Genomic DNA, 19,952 nt, shown 5'->3' with positions numbered 1-19,952 from the left:
AGTCTACTATGTTGTTTTGGACTTTAAAAAGGCAATATACATGCTATTTAAGCTACTGATTTGTTTTGTAGTCTTACTGACATCAAAAGCTTTATGCGGAATATTGATTTAGTTGATGAGAATGATCCCACAAATGACTGGAGATGCCGAATTGAAAGATAGATTGGAGGCACTAATCATGGCTGTGCAGGAACAAGTACAGAATAAATGATTAGAGGCTGAGATCTTCCTCTACACCAGACAGGACCCTGTGCAAAGAAGCCCTGAGATAATTCAGCACATTACACTGGGATACAAGATGCTAGCGCACAGAGCGTACATGGGAAGCCATAACTGTGGCTGGCATGGTATAGACTAAAGGAACATCTGTGCTGAGAACAGAGAAACTTTCTGAAGATTTTCTGAGAATCTGTGTCCAGAAGAGTGCAGTCATCTCAGTATCAGGAGTGTCAACAGCTAAGATACTACACAAGACCCTCAACATCCCAGTCCTCTGGGAGCAGACCCTGGGTCAAAGGACACAATTGGGAATCATTCTGTCTAATAAAGGCATTATGAGAACGAGAGAATAAAAGCCCGATTGTTTTGTTTCGTTTTTCAATCGTATGTCATATCAGAAATCGGAACACATGGGTTTCTATGTTCCTATTTTGAAACAAAAATCAGATCACTTTTGAAATGAAAATCGACCGGTCAAAACGTACACGGAGACGCATGTACAGTGTTGAGTTGTTAAGAAATTTCACTTTCACTGGCATGTTTACTCCTGTCAAGAAGACACTATCGCTAGAGGTGTCTTCAACTAAGATTTTCATAGTCGAATCTGATTCGTCAGATTTTCCCTTTAGTCGACTAATAGTCGAATCAGGTTTTTTTTCTAGAGCGCCTTAAACGGGATCCCGTTCTCATTCAGAACTCTCTACCACTTCAAAGGAAAAACCATAAACACTCAGATAAATGAATAAACATAGTAGGTTGGACTTATTCAGCATTTATTTATTTATTTACTTATTTATTTTTTAATGAAACGTTAGACAACATTAACAAAAAAAAGTCACCGTCAGTGCGCATATCGAACTTTGTCAGACAGGCACTGTGCAAAAAAATATTTTAAATAGGGGTGGGCATAGATTAATTTTTTTAATCTAGATTAATCTCACTGAAATCTTGAAATTAATCTAGATTAATCTATATTAAAGTGGCTCATATGGTTTAAAAACTCGTTCTCGCCCCTACTGTGCAATTTGGTTAGGAATACAGCCGAGCTAAACTATCAAGTTGAAAGTCATCATAGTTTGCTTACCCATTTTGACCCAGTTCTCAACCCAACTTTAAGAATAGATTAACGGCGATAATTTTTATATCGCCCGATAAGAGTATCAAATTAACGACCGCCGTTAACGCCGTTAACGGCCCACCACTAATTTTAAATAAAATATGCCTGCCTGAAAATATAAAAAACAATTTGCCACACAACAGCAAAAAATATATAAGTAAAGGTTCAAGTAACGGGGTTTAAAAAGCAAACAACAACAAAAAATGTTTATAGGCCTACTTGCCGAGATGCACCGCGACGACACGACACGACCGAAACGACAACGGCTGAACTGTTCTCCGCCCATTTGGATTGTGCAACTGCAGGGTGTGATTTATTAATGTGTAGTAAGGAAGATGCCTATTGTTAATGCGCACACATCATTTAAAAACATTTATTAACAGAAATTAGGATGATTTTATTTGACAAAAGGCTATATATAACGAAAACATAGACATTTCATTTAACAACCAATGCTTAGCAGCATCCTTGGGCACCCCAAGCGACTATTGCAGGTCACACCTACTTATCACACCCTGTGCAGTGATTCATCAGTAATCCAGGTAGGCTAAAGGTTTGGGCGCTCAGTGCCAAAGTGCGTAAAATACATAAAAAAGGTTCGGAGAGAATCGAAAGAAAAATAGTAAAGAATAGAAAAATTACCCTGAACTAAAACCTTTTACAGTACCTATTACTAGTCAATTTACTAAGTAGCTACTAAGTAACTAACGGCCTTGTTGCTGCTGAAAATTGTTGCAAGTTTATTCTCATTTATTTACTGGTTCTACATGGTCGTGTGTCTTATCATGAAAACGTAATACTTTGAAAACATTTAAATAAAAATGTTTACATAATTTAAAACACTTATCTGTACATTTTAAGACACCGACAGTTTATTCGTAGGCCATGCTGGTTTTTACTAGTTTAATAAACACTAACGCTGAGCTGTTTTTTCCTGTGGGGGGAGGAGGGCATTTTTCGGATCTTGACAGGCGACTCCACGGCCGTGTCCGCCCTGCTGAAGAGAGCCAAAGGGGCAGTACAAGGTCCGCCCTCGCACAGGAATAGAGCATCCTGAATTAGACATGGCTGCCACCGGAGTTCTCCCCTTTATCAGGGGGGTAGACTTGAGTGGAAACGATTTTAAAGTGAGTTGTAACTGTTTGTTTGTAGTTTCTTTTTTCAAAAAGATCACTTTAAAGAGTGTCTAACCCACCAACTGTCTCTGTTAACTATCAGAACAGGGTGAACCAGATACCTTTTGCTAACTGTTTAGCCAGTAGTAATGGGCAACAGTCACTGGGGCGTTAGCCAGCTAGCTAGCTTTCCCTAGCAGCTGTAGCTAATGGGATAAAACAACGTCTTAACCAAGTAAACGGCATTAAAGCGAGACCATTTAATCGCCGGTGTTTTTTCGTTCAGTGGCAATTGAACATATATTGCTTAGACCGCTAAAATATAACCTGTTCAAATTAGTTTTGTTATGAAATAGCGTAGCTAGCTAGCTAACGTTAGACAGCTTGCTAGCTAGGTTAAAGGAAGCAGAGTGAGCTAACTTGGCTAACTGGCTGATTGAGCAAGCTGTTACATGCCCCAGAAACATATTCATTGACTGTTTGTATTAGTTAAAAAAACGTAACTGTCGTTAATGTGTAAATGGCCTGTAAAATGTAGGTATCTAACAAAATACACTCAAATAAACCGCTCTTGTTGGTCAATTCAGTAGTTTAGGTTTATTGGCATAAGCTATATTTAGTGATGATGTGATCAGTCGTCTTACAAGCCCTGTTTGTGAGAGTTAGGGTTAATGTTTTGGGACATGAAGGTTTTTTGTTGTTAGTTATTTAGTCTCATGTGTCTGGGTCTCAGGAAAAGGACTGTTACAGCTCGCTAGCATGCATAACAGCTGCTAGGAATGGGGCAGTCTCTCGTGTTTCTTTGTCCATCTCTCAATTCAATGGCATAAATGCAAGACATTGGTTATAAAGCTAACTGTCTGATTACGTGGTTGTTTTGAGAGGTATGCTATGATGTACAGTACCAGCAGGTTTAACGGTAATCTCCAGATATTTTGAACTGATGAATAATGCTGAGTAATTTGTTGTCATACTCCCTTAGGGGGGCTATTTTCCTGAGCATGTCAAATCCATGACCAGTCTTCGATGGCTAAAACTCAACAGAACTGGGCTTTGCTATCTTCCAGAAGAACTGTCCTCACTTCAGAAACTGGTGAATATATTTTATTTATTCATTACCTAATTAACGGTTTGTTTTATTTATTCAGTATATCGGTTGCCACAGTATCCTCTGTGTATGGAAATGAATGAAATAAAAGTTTCTTATCAACATTTTCCCTACTATGAATGTCTTGTAAATCTTTTATCTTCAATATTTGCTGTCAGGAACATTTGTCAGTGAGCCACAACAGTCTCACAACGCTACATGGAGAGCTTTCAAGCCTTCCAAACCTAAGGGTAATGATCATAATCACAATGAGCTATTTTCCATTCTATAAATCTAGAATTAAAGCATTTGTGGCAATGTATATTTGCTTCTTAAATATGTTATTATTTATATGTTTAGGCAGTTGTGGCACGGGCAAACCACCTTAAGAATTCAGGAGTTCCAGATGATATTTTTCAGCTGGATGACCTCTCAGTACTGGTAAATTATTGTACAGTTTAGCTCACAATTCACTGTAAAAAGCAAGTTAGGCAGTCAATTAATTTACTGCTTTCTATAAGCAAGTCTTTCTTGTCTTGGTTTTGTCATTTATCATAGCATGGGTTTTGCTATTTGTTCCATCTCATTGATTTCAATCACAGACATTTTTTGTTGATCCAGACTCTATTTCCCTTTTTGTTCCAGGACCTGAGCTTCAACCAACTAACTGAAATTCCAAGGGACTTGGAAAATTCCAGAAACATGTTGGTCCTTAACTTAAGCCATAACAGGTACAGCCATGGACAGGTGTAGCTGTGGTAGAGTTTTTGGAAGGTTATTAGCATCGTCGATAAGAATGGTCAGGGTATAACATCATGTGTTATGATATTGCCTAATTTTTATTTTGTCTTGCTCTTTATACCTTTTCAGCATTGATAACATACCAAATCAACTGTTTATAAACCTAACTGATCTACTCTACCTTGACCTGAGTGACAATAAGTTGGATAGCCTGCCCCCTCAGATGAGGCGTCTTGTGCACCTTCAGACCCTCATTCTCAACAATAATCCTCTCATGCATGCACAGTTAAGGTAGGACTCACTTGCAGTGGTTGCTGTTCCAGAGCAGTCTATGACTCCTCTTACAAACAATGTGGTATGTGATGTGGTTGAGTCCAGTGACCTCACTGTTTTCCTGCTCACTGATGAGCCCCGGGTGAACGCTGTGCTGGTTGTCTTCCATGTCCAAACAGGCAATTGCCTGCCATGGTAGCCCTTCAGACCCTCCATTTACGGAACACGCAGCGCACCCAGAGCAACATGCCGACAAGTCTCGAGGGCCTCACTTGTTTAGCAGGTATTTGAACTAAATCAATTTGCTGTGTGTGTCAGAGTGGATTTGAGCATTCGAATATAAGACCATGTATGTTGTTTAATGAGCACTCTATTTGTACAGATGTGGATCTGTCCTGCAATGATCTGACTCGGGTACCAGAGTGCCTGTATTCCTTAGCCAATCTGAAGCGACTTAATCTAAGTAGCAACCAGATCACAGAAATGTCGCTTTGCATAGACCAGTGGACCCAGCTAGAGACGCTGAACGTCTCCAGGAACATGCTCACATCCCTACCTGTAAGTACCCTCCTGCACCATTAATGTCAACCAAGAGATAGTCATTATATTTGATTGATGTTCATGCATATCCCATCATGATTTTGTGTCACAAGCCTCTGATATTGTGAATGGTATCACTCTTTGGGGAAGGTGTCTATTTCATTATGCTGGAGCAGTGACCTGAGGAACCATAGACTCTTAAGATGACCAATGCCTGAATGGTTGTACCAATATTGTATCTGCGTGTGGTGTAAAAGCTAATATGAATAATGGTCATCCTGATATTTTTCAGTCTGCCATTTGTAAACTGTCCAAACTGAAGAAGCTCTATTTGAACTCGAACAAGCTTGACTTTGATGGAGTGCCATCTGGTGTTGGGAAGTTGTCCAGTCTGGAGGAGTTTATGGCAGCTAATAATAATCTGGAGCTGATTCCAGAGGGCCTCTGCAGGTACTCTGTAGGGGACTTGAGATTGATTAAGAGATGTGCATAAATGCAAGCAATAGTTGATAGTTATCTATATGCTGATAAATATGTTGATTTATGGATTTTTTTCAGGTGTGGAAAATTAAAGAAATTAGTCTTGAATAAGAACCGGCTAGTGACTTTGCCAGAGGCAATCCATTTCCTCACTGATTTAGAAGTAAGTTTGACACTGTTTGTTGTTTTCAAATTTAAGAATTGATCCCTCGTTCAATTTAATTTGGTCGTTACTACAAAAATGAATTGTTGATTCTAACTGTAGGTTTTGGATGTTCGAGAGAATCCAAACCTGGTCATGCCTCCCAAACCAGTGGACAGGGCAGCTGAGTGGTACAACATAGACTTCTCTTTACAGAACCAGCTGCGCTTGGCAGGCGCATCACCAGCCACAGTTGCTGCAGCTGGCGGAGGTAAACACGGTCATTATTGTTATTGTAATGGCTATACCGCGTCCACTTTCAGGCTTGATGTTGACGAAGTAGTGCCCTATGAGTGACACTCTTTTCAGTCACATAAACATGTGAAATGGCAAGAATCCAGTCCTGGAAGAGTTAATGGGATGATTGTGTAACTTTTGGCTTGTGGTTCAGTGCATAAACACTCTCCACACAGGAAATAGCCCAAGAGATCCGATGGCCAGGAAGATGAGGTTAAGGCGCCGTAAAGATTCCACACAGGACGATCAGGCTAAACAGGTGCTGAAAGGAATGTCTGATGTGGCCCAGGAGAAGAATAAATCCATGGAGGTGAGAAAAGAGGACAAATTGGTCTCACAATATCAAATCATATATCATATGACCTCAAAATGTATTGACACTATATTGTAAAACACATTTGTGACTCTTGTTTATACCTTTCTTTATCAGGAGAATGGTGATATGAAATATTCTGATCTCAAGTCCAAGCGCTGGGATAAGAACCTTGAGAAGCCTCCTCTCGATTACTCTGAGTTCTTTATGGAAGATGTGGGCCAGATTCCTGGAGTCTTCGTGTGGCAGATAGAAAACTTTTTGCCCGTCCAAGTGGACGAAGCTTTCCACGGGAAGTTCTACGAGGCGGACTGTTACATCGTCCTCAAGGTGTGATCTGCTTTGGTTTTATTATTATTATTTATTGGTTTTATTCGTGTGTTTTGGGACTTTTCGGTGTCTGAGTCTCAGGACACAGGTGCTGTTGCATACGTTTGGTGGTGTTGCATAACATTTACCCATCTCGTATCTTTGTCCTCATTTGCAGACATTTCTAGATGACAACCGAGCCTTGAATTGGCAGATCTTCTACTGGATTGGACAGGAAGCCACTCTGGATAAGAAAGCAGGCTCTGCTATCCACGCTGTTAATCTTCGCAACTACCTGGGTGCTGAGTGTCGGACTATCAGAGAGGAAATGGGAGATGAAAGTGAAGAGTTTACTGCGGTCAGTAGAGCAGTAACTGACAACCATAATAATCTCTAAAGAATTCCTCTCTTAGTTCAGAAAACACTAAAACACCACACCAGCTGAGCTCTAATGTGTTTGTCTGCTATGTGTTACTGCAGGTATTTGACAATGAAATTTCCTACATAGAAGGAGGAACGGCAAGTGGATTCTACACAGTGGAGGATACACAATACCCAACTAGGTATTTGCTTGAAACAAAGCAAAACAACAACACTTTTAGCTGCTTCTTAGCAAATTTGAATTGCACATATGGATTTTTTTTTCCAGACTTTATCGTGTCTATGGAAAGAAGAACATAAAGTTAGAATCTGTACCTCTGAAGGCTGTATCTCTCGATCCACGGTAAGTTCAAGTTCACCCCTAATCTACCAAACTCTTAACACAGAGTGTTAATCTGTGTTAATCTCAAAATTAAATTTTTTCTGCCTCTTTTCAGATTTGTTTTCTTGCTGGATACCGGTCTTGAAATTTACGTGTGGAGAGGAGCCAATGCCACCTTAAGTGGTACTACAAAAGCCAGGTATTTTATGAGATAGGTAGATGAATACTGCTATTTCTTTTTCCCCCCTTGATAAAGTTTAACCTCTAATTCTGTAATGTTACCTGTAGGTTATTTGCAGAAAAGATAAACAAGAATGAGAGGAAGGGAAAAGCAGAGATCATTTCACTAATACAGAATCAGGAGCCTGCAGAGTTCTGGGATGTTATTGGTGGACAGCCTGAGGAAATAAAAAAACATGTTCCAGATGACTTCAGCCCTGTTCGACCCAAACTCTACAAGGTCAGTGCATGACGTGATGTGTGCACTTCCCACCTCAAGACACTTTCTAAGGCAGTGAAATGAGAACAAAAGTGTTTGTTGTGTGTTGGCTCTAGATTGGCCTAGGCTTGGGATATCTCGAACTGCCCCAGATCAACTACAAGATATCAGTTGAGCACAAAAACAAAGTCAAACTTGATGTGCTTCCAGAACTCAGACTGGTATGTGAAACTGTAATTTCCCAGTATCATTTGATTGTAATTTCCTACTATCAAATTATTTGATCTCCCTGTTGCTTTCTTTTGAATTTGCTAATCATGGAGAAATGTCTTCTGGCTGCAGCTCCAAAGTCTTCTAGACACTAAAGGAGTATATATATTGGACTGCTGGTCTGAAGTCTTCATTTGGATCGGACGTAAGTCACCTCGCCTTGTAAGAGCCGCTGCCCTGAAATTGGGTCAGGAGATGTGCAGCATGCTTCACCGACCAAAACATGCTGTTGTCCTCCGCAACCTGGAGGGCACGGAAGCCCAGGTTAGATCTCAGGAACTCTAAAAACCCTGCAAAGACATTTCATCACGGCTAATTACAGTGGGTTCTTTTCGTTTCGCAAATTGCTTCTTGTGGTGTCTCTTATGTTAGGTCTTCAAATCAAAGTTCAAGAACTGGGATGATGTCCTGAAGGTGGACTACACCAGGAATGCGGAGAGTGTTCAGCAGACTGATGGCCTGTCTGGAAAGGTGAAGAAGGATTCTGAGCAGAAGGGCCAGATGAAGGCTGACCTGACTGCCCTGTTCCTGCCCAGGCAGCCACCCATGCCCCTAACCGAGGTGATTCATTTATTATAATTTTTTTAATAAATTGTGCTTTTTAAGATGCTTATTACCTTCATTGAACATGTTTGTTAGGGAGGCATTTCTAATCCTTTTTGGCTGCAGTAGCTTTCTATATGTATACAATTCTAACGCAGGAAGTTTGAGGTCGTCCGGGTGTTTGCTCACTTAATGTTTAGATTGTGTTGCGTCTGAGGAAGTAGCACCGAAGGAGATTGCAGATGGTGGAGCTTAAAGTGAAGAGCCATATGTGCTGTAACCTTTACAGGCTGAGCAGATGATGGAGGAGTGGAATGAAGACCTGGATGGTATGGAGGGATTTGTGTTGGAGGGGAAGAAGTTTGCCCGGCTGCCTGAGGAGGAGTTTGGACATTTCCACACACAAGACTGCTATGTGTTCCTGTGCAGGTCAGTGATCCCTGGAAAGCTAGTCTTGGCTTTTTGTTTCTTTATTTTCCTCCAACACACTCAAGTCTTGGCTGTATTCACATTCATTCGGGTATTCTGGGTTGGAGGTGAAAACCCTTCATCTTGTGATTATTCTCAGCAAATTTTGTTTTGAAAAAGTGGAAGGTTTAAATTCCCCCAGTCTTATTTTGTCGTCGCACTGTGCAGATACTGGGTGCCTGTGGAGTATGAGGATGATAAAGATAAGGGTGAGGAAGGTCAGGATGAGGAGAAGCAGCCTGAGGAGGACTTCCAGTGCGTAGTCTACTTCTGGCAGGGCCGTGAAGCCTCCAACATGGGCTGGCTTACCTTCACGTTCAGCTTGCAGAAGAAGTTTGAGAGTCTCTTCCCTGGCAAACTAGAGGTACTTTTTATTAATGGCATCAGTAATGTTTGTTTACATCCATCTGAGAAGCAAAGATTCAGGGGTGGCGTGGGGGTCATAAATGCTCTTTTACATGTCTCCAAATGTACTTGCCTAGAAGACATTTCTACACCTGGTATGTTCTTAAGGGGTTTAGTTGAGTGAAATGAAACTTGACACCGTTCCACATAATGGTACCGATGTAAAACCTTTTCTAATTTTGCTGTAGACAGGTTCCCCTGAGTAAGTAATGTTTTATTCACGTTGCACCTGCTCCAGGTTGTCAGGATGACCCAGCAGCAGGAGAACCTCAAGTTCTTGTCGCACTTTAAAAGGAAGTTCATTATCCACAAAGGGAAGAGGAAACTCAAAGTGGACAATGTGCAGCCCAGCCTGTACCACATAAGAACTAATGGCAGCGCGCTCTGCACCAGGTTACTAGATTACACAATACACATGTCAATCTGGTCTTGCTTATTACCATGCCATATAAAGACTACATTTATGTACAAAATAACTTTTTTTTCCTCTTTCACTAGAACTATCCAGATACCCACTGATTCCAGTAACCTGAATTCTGAATTCTGTTTCATACTGAAGGTAATGATTTGTGTACTTCTTGGCAATTTCTGAATTCAGAATTTTAACAAATGAATCATCTGGTCCATTTTGAAAGGGTGATGAGGATGGGGTTAGGAGTTATACAGGAAACAGAAACTGTGGTGGTGATGTTGGTCAGAGCCAATGGCTTTCTATAGCCTTGTCTCTTTGTATTTTACAAAACGTGGTGCTGCTTCAGAAACCCTGACTGTGTCCACTAACCAATAAACAATTTCTGCTCATTTGGTATTGACAACTATTTATGATTTCACCAGTCAGTTTTATTAGACGGTAAAATATGTGTGTGTTCTTTGGTCCTTTCCCCAGGTTCCATTTGAGAGCACAGACAACCAGGGTATTGTGTACACCTGGGTTGGCAGAGCTGCAGACCCAGATGAGGCTAAGCTGGCTGAGGACATCATGAACTCCATGTTTGATGACACCTACAGCAAGCAGGTACATGTTCAGCTCTGTGACTGCTTACAGACAACACTGTTTGATATGGATTGGACAACAGGAATTTGATATTTTTGTCTACCCACACCTCTAGGTGATAAATGAGGGAGAGGAACCAGAAAACTTCTTCTGGGTTGGCATTGGCTCACAGAAACCATATGATGAAGATGCAGAGTATATGAAATATGCCAGGCTTTTCAGGTTGGGATCTGAAATTATTTTGCTATGGTGATCTTTGGTTTAGTGGATGTTGTTTTTGTCCATGGTGAAAACATTTTTATTTTTCTGTGCCAATTCAATCAGGTGCTCCAATGAGAAGGGCTATTTTTCTGTGTCTGAAAAATGCTCTGACTTCTGTCAAGATGACTTGGCTGATGATGACATCATGTTACTGGACAATGGCAAAGAAGTAAAGATGCATACTGTATTTGAGCAAACGTTTAGAATAAAGGGCAAAGTGCGGTGGGACTTCATGACTTGTGTTTGTTTTACAGGTGTACATGTGGGTTGGCACCCAGACAAGCCAGGTGGAGATCAAACTGAGTCTGAAAGCATGTCAGGTGAGATTGAGCAACACCGCCTTTGCCCGTTAGCCATGTCCATTGACGCATGCACGGCAGGTGCGCATACTTTGTGTGGCTTTCTTGGTCATTTCTGTTTTGCCTCTCATCCTTCATCTGTCAGGTCTACATTCAGCACATGAGGTCCAAGGATGCAGAGCACCCAAGGAAACTGCGTCTAGTGCGCAAAGGCAACGAACCTCACTGCTTTACCCGCTGTTTCCACTCCTGGAGCACCTTCAAGACTGCACCTGCATAGCCCTTCCACCTACAGCATTCAGTGGAGCATCTCCAATACTACTACTCGGATGCTCTTCATCACCCTTGAGAAGCCGCCTCCTACTTTATGTGCACTGCAGTTATAGCAACATCTTTGCAAGGTTCATATTTACAGATGTTTACCTGTTTTTAAACAATTGTTTAAATATTTATGTGTAATATTAAAAGAAGCAGAAAGCGTGCTTATTTGAAATCACCTGGTGGGATGTATACTATAAATCTGGTAGTTTAAATCCTAGTCAGCGCAATTAGATGCTACATTAAGTTAACATCAATGTCTTCGTTAGATTACAGATATCAACGGGACTTAATACATGTTCACTCTTGCACATTCATTTTGGCTTTGATCTTTAATATGGTTTGAATATGCACTTCACATTATATTCCGCCAGTCGATAATCAGAGCAGAGCCTTTTACCGCCTTGAATGTCTGGCACGTAGAGCACAAGCAGACGCATGGACTCTCACCTACGTTCTCCAGAAGTAGCCAGTGCCATAGCCAGCACACTGGGTGTTGGCTGTTTGCATATAAGTGCTGTCCAAGTCTTGTCTGCTGCTTTATGCTTCACTATTGGGATCATGTTCAACGTTGCTAAAACAACAGACTTAATGGTTAATTTGGGATGTTTTTAGAGAAAAAATTGTATCATGACCAGTATTTTTGTTTGCTCCTGTCTGATGCCGTAAACTACCCACCATAGTGTTGCAAAACACATTTAGAGGGACGTATCTAATATGGGTGTATGGTGGCAGTAAGCAGTGGAACATAACAGTGAAACAGTCATGGTTTTTTATGGCTCACTGGAATTCTTTAAATGTTAAATTTGTTCCACTTGGACAGGGAAATACATTTAACCAAGGACAGCTGGTTGACTTTAATCATGTTTCATATCTCCTAAAATTGTCATAAAGGGACTGGGAGAGGCAAATGAATTTATTTACATTTGGCAGTTTGCTGCCCTATTTTGTCTAGCGGTTTTTCAGTATCACTGCATCTCATGGGCATAAAAATGTATTTGTGTACAAATATTTTCTGCCTCTGGCCTTACTTGTAGATGCTCTATTTATGTATTTTGTATTGAAATAAAAGTTCCATCACAAATCTGTTGAGCTTTACTCTGCATTTATCAAGAAGTAAAATTTTTTAAATACAAAATGTAGGAGCATATCACCTACATTGTTGTAATATTGGAAAAGTAGTGTAAAATTATGAGTTTTAGGAAAATCTGGTTACAATGGGATGCTCACATAAATATAAGCAAAGTAAGTAGCCACTTAATGAGATTTAATTAATACATGACTTAGTAAAACTAGTTAATATACTAGTGAATAGTAAAATATTTAGATTGCATTTTTTGATTGATCACTGAATTTAAATTTTATTTCTGTTATTCGTGGCACATGTCAGACCAAACGTTTTGGAGAATAAACAAAACGTGTTCAGGATGAAGCTGTGGTATAGTATGTATGAATAATGAATGTGAATGAATTTGTTAATAACAATTAACTTTTACTATAAAAAGAGTTACAAATAAATGTTATCGGTCCATCAAATTATGGGTCTCATTCAGCTGCGCTCTTAAATAACATTTAATTTCAGAACATAATTTACCTGATTTCTGAAAACCTGAAAGCGCACGCGAGAAGCTCGCGGCGCGTCAGTACCCATGATGCAGTGCTGCAACAGCTTACGTAAACAATCGCGATTCCGCCGTTGAGTTCACTGCCGTCTGACGTTTACAGATCAGCGTTATCACTCTGACAAAATATCAAAGACTTCGTGCCTTTCAGTACAATGGAATCGACAATGAAAAGGGATACGGAGAACGTATGTGTGCTCTGCTGCCAAGACGTCGACATTTTCGCGGTGGGAAAGTGTGACCACCCGGTGTGCTACCGTTGCTCCACCAAGATGCGGGTGTTATGTGACCAGAAATACTGCGCCGTGTGCCGCGAGGAGCTTGACAAGGTAGCGAGCTCGTGCGTCGCCTCTCGCCCAATGAGCGGCGGGCAAGAAAGTGACGGTTGGCGTCCGGAGCTGGACAATAGCATCTAGCTAGCCGGCTAGCCTAGCAGGCCTCGCGCCCAGCACCTCAGTGGCTGTAGCCTAGCTGGCCTCGGCTTCAGTTGAAGGGTGCTGGATGCTAACTGGTCAGCCTGACCTCCCGAGTAGTTAATCTCTAACGGTCTTAGCTAGTTACCCAGCTGGTCTTCGCGCTGAGAGAATCGTGAAAGTTCATCTTGGCTAACTGGCTAACTTCTCATTCTAAACGCTTGCCAGGGAAGATGGTCAGCTTGCTAGCTAGCCAGCTGGCTCAGTTAACTAATCATGGGCCCGGTTAGTCACACGCACTGTAGCTGGCATGTTGGGTTCTGTCCATCAGATAACTTATAACTTAGCTGGATTGTTTTTATTTTAAAAATCCTAATTAAATTGTTTAATTAGCTAGCTAGTTCACTAACTTTAAACTGGCTTAGCATGAGTTTCAGTAACAAAACAGTGGGTGTCAAGATTTGTGTAATGGTTGAACTTGTGCTTTAAATTTGGGTTTTAGTTTCAGAGTTTTCCACGTTGTCCAGCTGTCATGCTGAGATTTCTTGTAACTCCGTGTTGAATCAGCACTGCGTGAATGAGGGCAGCAGGCCACACTTTTAATTAGGCATCACTAAATTAGCTTGATACTTTCTTGGGACCGATGATTGAGTTCACTTATGTTTAGCCTCTTATAAGTTGCTTGTCTTCTTTAATGTTTACCTGTGTTGTTTTCTCCAGGTTATCTTTGTAAGGAAACTCCGACCATTTACTGCTCTTCCATATCATGACTATCAGCTTGAGAAGAAATACGACATCTATTTCGCTGATGGGAAAATTTTTGCACAATTTAGGTACTTGGGACTGTTTATTCTAATTAGCTGTTAATTCTGTAAATATTGTCTTTCACCTTTTTATAATTTGTAATTTCATTTATATCTTTATCATTAAATTCAGGAAGATTTTGCTATCTGAATGTCCACAATGTCCTGAGCCCAAAGTGTTCTCCAAATTTGAAGAGTTAGAGCAACACATGCGGAAGCAGCATGAGCTCTTTTGCTGCAAGTTGTGTGCTAAACATTTAAAGGTATTATTTGGCCCTGAAATTTGGTCTCCATCGACCGACTTGTTCATTTTGCTGGTAATATGTAGACTTCCTCTACCTTTGTACTCAGATATTCTCCTACGAGCGGAAGTGGTATAATCGCAAGGACTTGGCTCGGCATCGGACGCAAGGGGACCCGGACGACACCTCTCATCGTGGCCATCCGCTTTGTAAATTCTGTGATGACCGATACCTAGACAACGATGAGCTGCTTAAGCACTTGAGGCGTGACCACTACTTCTGCCATTTCTGTGATGCAGACGGAGCTCAAGAATACTACAGGTGCTTGGATGTCTTAGCTTTGTATGTCTTTAACCCCAAAATACTTTTCTTTGATGGTCCTGCTTATCATTCTTGTATGGCTGTTTTTTCCAGTGACTACAGGTACCTTAGCGAACACTTCAGAGAGAGCCATTACTTGTGTGAGGAGGGACGTTGCATCTCGGAGCAATTCACACATGCTTTTCGGACAGAGATTGACTACAAGGCCCACAAGGCTGCTGCCCACAGTAAGAGCAGAGCTGAAGCGCGGCAGAACCGCCAGATCGACATACAGTTCAATTACGCTCCACGACAGCAGAGGAGGAATGATGGTAAGTGAGGCAAGAACATCCGTTTCTGGCACTGCCACCTTTACCTCCTGATCTCAGACTAACTGAGCAATGCCCTCTGAATGGCCTATCAAGGTTTTGTGGGAGGGGAGGACTATGAAGAAGTGGACCGCTTTAACAGAGCAGGGCGGTCTGGAAGAGTAAGAGCCCCGGGGTTGCAGCAGAACGTGAGAAGCTGGAGATATAACCGGTAAGTCTGTCTCCATTGCAATACACCTCATTATCCCCAGCAGTGTTTTTTTAATTGTCTGAAATAACTTTCTGGAAGCTGAGGCAGTGCTGTTGTGTCCAGGGAAGAGGAAGACCGGGACCTGGCTGCTGCTATTCGGGCCTCGCAGGCTGTCCGTCGGCAGGAGGCTAGGGGAGCGTTTCACGAGCGGGCCAATCAGAAGCCTCGCAAAGAGGAGAAAATGGACACGGACGAGCTACGAAGCAACAGAGGGGCAGCGAAGCCTTCTGGTGACGTGCAAGGTAAAGAGAAGGGCTCGCGGCGTGTTGCTGACTCGTGCGTGACTCTTGCGTGACTCTTGCGTGACGTTGTGCCCCGTCAACAGGAGAGATTTTGCTGTGTGTACCTCTTTTACGGGTCATGGGGGAGCCCTGTAGATGCACCCTCTGGTCTCTTCATGGCTGTTGATGTGCAAGCGCACAACTCTGACTGTAAAGGACAGGAAGTAGTAAGCCTCTATGCAGGGCCTATATTCAAGGTTTGCTTGCCAGATTTTGGTAATACAAGTACAGATTACTGTCAAAATGGTGGGGGAGGACACGCACGTCCTCCAGACTGCTAGGGGCAGATAGCGTATCTAGATCTTATCTATACTGTATTCAAGCATGTATTGTAGGTGGTTTGTTTAAACAAAACTGTAAAAAATGAAGCATTGTTCTTCTGGACCACACAAGCGGAGTGTGAATTGTTTACTCCCTAGTTCCTCCCTGAGTATGTCTCTCGTTTAATTAAAATTTTTAAATATGCTTTATTTAATCTTTTTTTTTCCATCATTGTTGTGGGAAAAAAAAAAGAAAAAAAGCTTTTTCTTTTTGATGTCTGCAAGAAGTCCTGCTGTGCATACAGATTGCTAGTCCGGTTGCTTTGATGAGACCACCTGAACTTTGTATATGTTATCAGTGTTCATGCATAGATTGCTTGCTACTCCAGGACATGTTGGTGATTCAACAGTTATAAATGACCTTTGCCCTCTCTTTTTATGTTACCAGAACGAGCTATCTCTCTTTTTAAAAATAATTTTTTCTTGTGATATTTCAGGTCGTTCAATGAAGAATAACGTCACCATGAAGGGTGCAGACTTTCCAGTTTTAGGGGCTGGTGTGAATCTGCCACCTCCCACTCCAAAGTAAGCTTCAACATATCATTTCTGAATTGTGACACTATTTTACACTTTGAGTGTTTATTTTTCGCACATATGATGCCAAATTCAGAACTGTACAGTGACAGGCTTTCATCGTTGCAGCACAGTCAAACCAAGTCCCGTTGCCCTGAAGGAGGACGATTTCCCCAGCCTGGTACAGTCTGCAGGCTCAGCACCGGTGAAGCCAGCGTACACGGCTCAAACCCGGAAACATTCCTCCTTCCAAGAGGAGGACTTCCCAGCACTTGTGTCAAAGATCAGACCTCAGAAGCCCCATGGGAGCACGACGTCTGCTTGGTCCCAAGCAGGAAGTACACCTGTGGTGCCCAGCACCAAACCTGTGGTCCTGCCCATGAAAACGGCTCCCGCACCTACCCCTGTGTTTTCCGCCAATGACCCCCCACCCTCCAGTAGCGCTTCTCAGCCTCCCACCTCTCGCCGCAAGAAGCAGCTCACATCTTTAGAAACTGCAAAAGCCACACCTAAAGTAAAGCGTCCGGTCTTGTCCGACGACGAAGACGGTGGTAAAACAACCATGGAGATCCGTGCGGCGCCCACCATGCTGGAGATTTCCTCTCTGCTTACGGTGAAGCCAGGCCCGTCACAGCCCAACCCCAAAGCAGGCAGGAAGAAGAAGCTGGCCAACACTCCTGCCGGGACGTCCTCACATAACGGGGACTTGGTGACCCACGTGGCTCACAAAGAGAATGTACCTGACACTAAGCCACCAGATGGCAGTGTCCCTAAAGTCCCTGTGGTTCCCAAAGCAAACAAAATTATCAACGGATACAAGGAGAATGCCACAGAGGTGACTTCCTCTTCAAGTACTCCTGAAGAGCCTCCTGCTGCAAAGAAGCAGCCAGTATCCGACCTTACCCCTGCCCCCGAGGAAGACTTCCCTGCTCTCATCACTAAGAAACCTCCCCCTGGTACGATGGCATCATAGAAGCTTGTCTCAGGCAGCATTAACAGCTGTTTAGCTAACGTCTGTGCTGTTTTTTTGTTTGTTTGTTTTATTTTTAGGATTTAAAACTGCATTTCCGCTGAAGACTACTCAGTCTGGCCTTCCTCCCCCTCCTGGTCTTGGACCTACAGTCAGCAAACCTCCACCAGGGTTCACTGGCGTCCCACTCAACAGTAATGTAGTAGAACCTACAGTGCCTATTTCTAACAGGTAACCAAGCATGACATGTTTGGCCTGGAGATCAATAGGTGTTCATAGTCATAAATGGTTTTGTACATTGTAATTCATTTTGAGAGTTAAAGAATGCTTTTTGCTAGGATTTAACTTATTTTTGGGGTTTTACTGTTTTTAGACCAGCACCCTCATTGGGGACCTACCACATGCCAGAAAACTTCAAAGAGAGAAACATGGACCTTATTCAGTCTATAAAGAACTTCCTAAAAAATGATGAATCCAAGTTTAACGAATTTAGAAACTATTCAGGCCAGTTCAGACAGGTAAAGCTCATTTTGTTTGTTTGCTTCATACACACTTGGTTCTGAATAATTTTTAATTAATAGTTTTTCATATCTATCTTTGCCACAAGGCCCCCTTTTGGGATGCTAATTTTCTCTCTCTCTCTGTGTGTGTGTGTGTGTGTGTGTGTGTGTGTGTGTGTGTGTGTGTGTGTGTGTGTGTGTGTGTGTGTGTGTGTGTGTTCGTTCTCTAGGGTGTAATCTCTGCTGGTCAGTACCACAAAAGTTGCCAGCTGCTACTGGGTGACAGCTTCAACAGGGTTTTCAACGAGTTGCTGGTTCTCCTCCCAGACACACGGAAACAGCAGGAGCTCCTCACTGCCCACGCGGACTGCAAGGCCTTGGAGACACAGCAGCACGGCTCCAAACCCCCAAAGAATAAGAAGAAAGCCTGGCAGACAAATGCCTTTAGCAGCAGCCTTGACCTGGACTGCCAGGTGTGTCCCACCTGCAAGCAGGTGTTGGCCCTAAAAGACTTCAATACCCATAAGACCCTGCATATCGGAGAAGACGATTTTCCCTCCCTCCAGGACATTAGTAAAATCATCAGTTAACTTCCAGGAATAGGGGCACTAACCCAGGACACTGACTCGTGCTTTTCCAGGGTCAAGGGTATTTAAGACATCAGGAGTTTATGTGGAACACGTACTGAAGGGTCACATTTTATCTTGTGACGAGTACGTTTGAAATAAGATTTTTGACATTGACAAAATTGTCCATAAATTGCTGCATAGAGAAAACTAATCAGGTCTCTTTGGTCCCTTTCTAAAAGTGAGCTAACTTTGATTGGCAGTATGGAAGTAATCTTTAGCTTGCAGTATTAATTACTACTGTATCTTCTGTTATTTCCTAATCTCACATCTGTTTTTCCTTCTGAAATTTATCAGATTTGTTCCAATGCTTAAGGCATGCTCAGTTTTTCATTGTAGTTTGCTACATTTGAAAACCTATTTATTTTGTAATTAACATTTACTTGCAAAGTTGTCAACTGTTCACCTGTTTCTCAAATCAGAAACAATAAAGGGTTTACATATATTTGAATGGGGGGAAAAGGCAATTCATGTCTTGACGGGTCATTGCCCATGGAAACTCCTTGTTAAGGGTGTTTTACGCTTGGCAAGTAGGTATAAATCCAAATAAGGAACCGAAGCACTTTTGAACCACTTAGCACTCATTTCTTTACAGTGCCACATTCTTATGTGTGGTTACCCCTTATTTGATTTTATACTCCTGGGAACCTTCCGGGTATCTGTATTGCTCTTGGTTTTTCTGTATAATTCTGTTCATAGGAGGCCAGGCTATATTGCTATGTTTTGGGTTCTTGACAATTGATTGATATATTTTCATTTTTCTACTAAGTGAGAGATGTTTGGCTATGCCTTTAGAATAAGGGATAAAATATTGGATTGAAAATTAATAAATAATTAAATAAATCACTAAAACAAACAGATGTTTAAATAAACAAATGTTAATTGCGAAGGATCATTTTCTACAAAGCCGGGCTTCTGATGAAAAACCTTTTATTTTTCATGAAGATTGCAGTCCAAAGACATTCAGTTTGACAACAGTAAGTCTTCTGGGTATAGCATTATCTCACAAGATGGTTATGATGCCACACATAGTGTAAGTGAAGATTCAGTCTTGGGACTGTTCAAAACCCCTTTTTCTGTTTCTCTGGTGCAAATGCAAATTTTGCTGTTTCTCTTTGAAAGGGTGTGCATGTATATAAGTGTGTGTGTGTGTGTGCGCGCGTGTTTTTTATGCAGTTTAGTGTAGGTTTTTGTACCAGCAATTCCAGACCTGGTCAAAGCATTTTACATATTGTAGGTGTAGCATTAATACTGAAAACAAAATGCCCGACCCCTTTCACAAACCTCCTTTCACATCATTATGTATGCTTTACTTTATCTGAGAACACAGGAACATCAGCCTCATCTCCCCACATATCAGATAAAGCACTGATGGTCACCAATTGTTTTTTGACTTCTGACTTAGAAACAACTGATGTTTGTGTGCTTTAAAAAACTCACTGTCCCAACT

The 19,952-nt window shown here is 41.8% G+C and overlaps 2 protein-coding genes across 4 annotated transcripts; both read left to right on the top strand.

The window, feature by feature from the left end:
- The first annotated feature begins 2,304 nt into the window (after window positions 1–2,304).
- Window positions 2,305–12,417, top strand: flii (FLII actin remodeling protein). The gene is made up of 30 exons (XM_077009161.1): window positions 2,305–2,463; window positions 3,434–3,544; window positions 3,718–3,789; window positions 3,899–3,979; window positions 4,184–4,269; window positions 4,409–4,570; window positions 4,732–4,835; window positions 4,935–5,110; window positions 5,385–5,542; window positions 5,651–5,735; window positions 5,838–5,985; window positions 6,188–6,321; window positions 6,442–6,654; window positions 6,812–6,991; window positions 7,114–7,196; window positions 7,283–7,357; window positions 7,452–7,535; window positions 7,625–7,796; window positions 7,892–7,996; window positions 8,118–8,309; window positions 8,418–8,606; window positions 8,878–9,017; window positions 9,225–9,420; window positions 9,700–9,854; window positions 9,960–10,020; window positions 10,348–10,476; window positions 10,571–10,677; window positions 10,780–10,885; window positions 10,971–11,036; window positions 11,161–12,417. Exons 1-30 carry the CDS (start codon window positions 2,401–2,403, stop codon window positions 11,293–11,295), a joined length of 3,768 nt encoding a protein of 1,255 aa, XP_076865276.1. The 5' UTR covers window positions 2,305–2,400; the 3' UTR covers window positions 11,296–12,417.
- A 559-nt stretch (window positions 12,418–12,976) lies between these two features.
- znf598 (zinc finger protein 598) lies at window positions 12,977–19,231 on the top strand. Of its 3 annotated transcripts, none has more exons than XM_077009154.1 (12): window positions 12,979–13,284; window positions 14,089–14,201; window positions 14,305–14,434; window positions 14,523–14,734; window positions 14,828–15,045; window positions 15,139–15,253; window positions 15,356–15,534; window positions 16,331–16,418; window positions 16,536–17,362; window positions 17,457–17,607; window positions 17,750–17,894; window positions 18,107–19,231. In XM_077009154.1, the coding sequence occupies exons 1-12, from the start codon at window positions 13,111–13,113 to the stop codon at window positions 18,464–18,466; spliced, it is 2,712 nt and encodes a 903-aa protein (XP_076865269.1). In that variant the 5' UTR covers window positions 12,979–13,110; the 3' UTR covers window positions 18,467–19,231. The 3 variants fall into 3 exon arrangements, with proteins under 3 accessions (XP_076865267.1, XP_076865269.1, XP_076865270.1); XM_077009155.1 differs by lacking the exon at window positions 12,979–13,284 and adding an exon at window positions 13,376–13,653; XM_077009152.1 differs by having other exon boundaries at window positions 12,977–13,284; window positions 14,523–15,045.
- The last annotated feature ends 721 nt before the right edge of the window (window positions 19,232–19,952 follow it).

This window comes from Brachyhypopomus gauderio, chromosome 6 (assembly GCF_052324685.1).
Source record: "Brachyhypopomus gauderio isolate BG-103 chromosome 6, BGAUD_0.2, whole genome shotgun sequence".
NCBI lineage: Eukaryota > Metazoa > Chordata > Actinopteri > Gymnotiformes > Hypopomidae > Brachyhypopomus > Brachyhypopomus gauderio.
The sequence above is the reverse complement of the archived record's forward strand: the minus strand, read 5'-3'. Positions and strand labels throughout refer to the sequence as shown.

Coding starts and splice junctions, on each gene's coding strand:
- flii (XM_077009161.1), top strand. CDS start 2,401: ATGGCTGCCACCGGAGTTCTCCCCTTTATCAGGGGGGTAGACTTGAGT. Junction 3,790..3,898: donor CAAGCCTTCCAAACCTAAGG/GTAATGATCATA, acceptor TTATATGTTTAG/GCAGTTGTGGCACGGGCAAA. Junction 10,021..10,347: donor AATTCTGTTTCATACTGAAG/GTAATGATTTGT, acceptor TCCTTTCCCCAG/GTTCCATTTGAGAGCACAGA.
- znf598 (XM_077009152.1), top strand. CDS start 13,111: ATGGAATCGACAATGAAAAGGGATACGGAGAACGTATGTGTGCTCTGC. Junction 14,435..14,522: donor TGTGTGCTAAACATTTAAAG/GTATTATTTGGC, acceptor CTTTGTACTCAG/ATATTCTCCTACGAGCGGAA. Junction 17,608..17,749: donor ACAGTGCCTATTTCTAACAG/GTAACCAAGCAT, acceptor TACTGTTTTTAG/ACCAGCACCCTCATTGGGGA.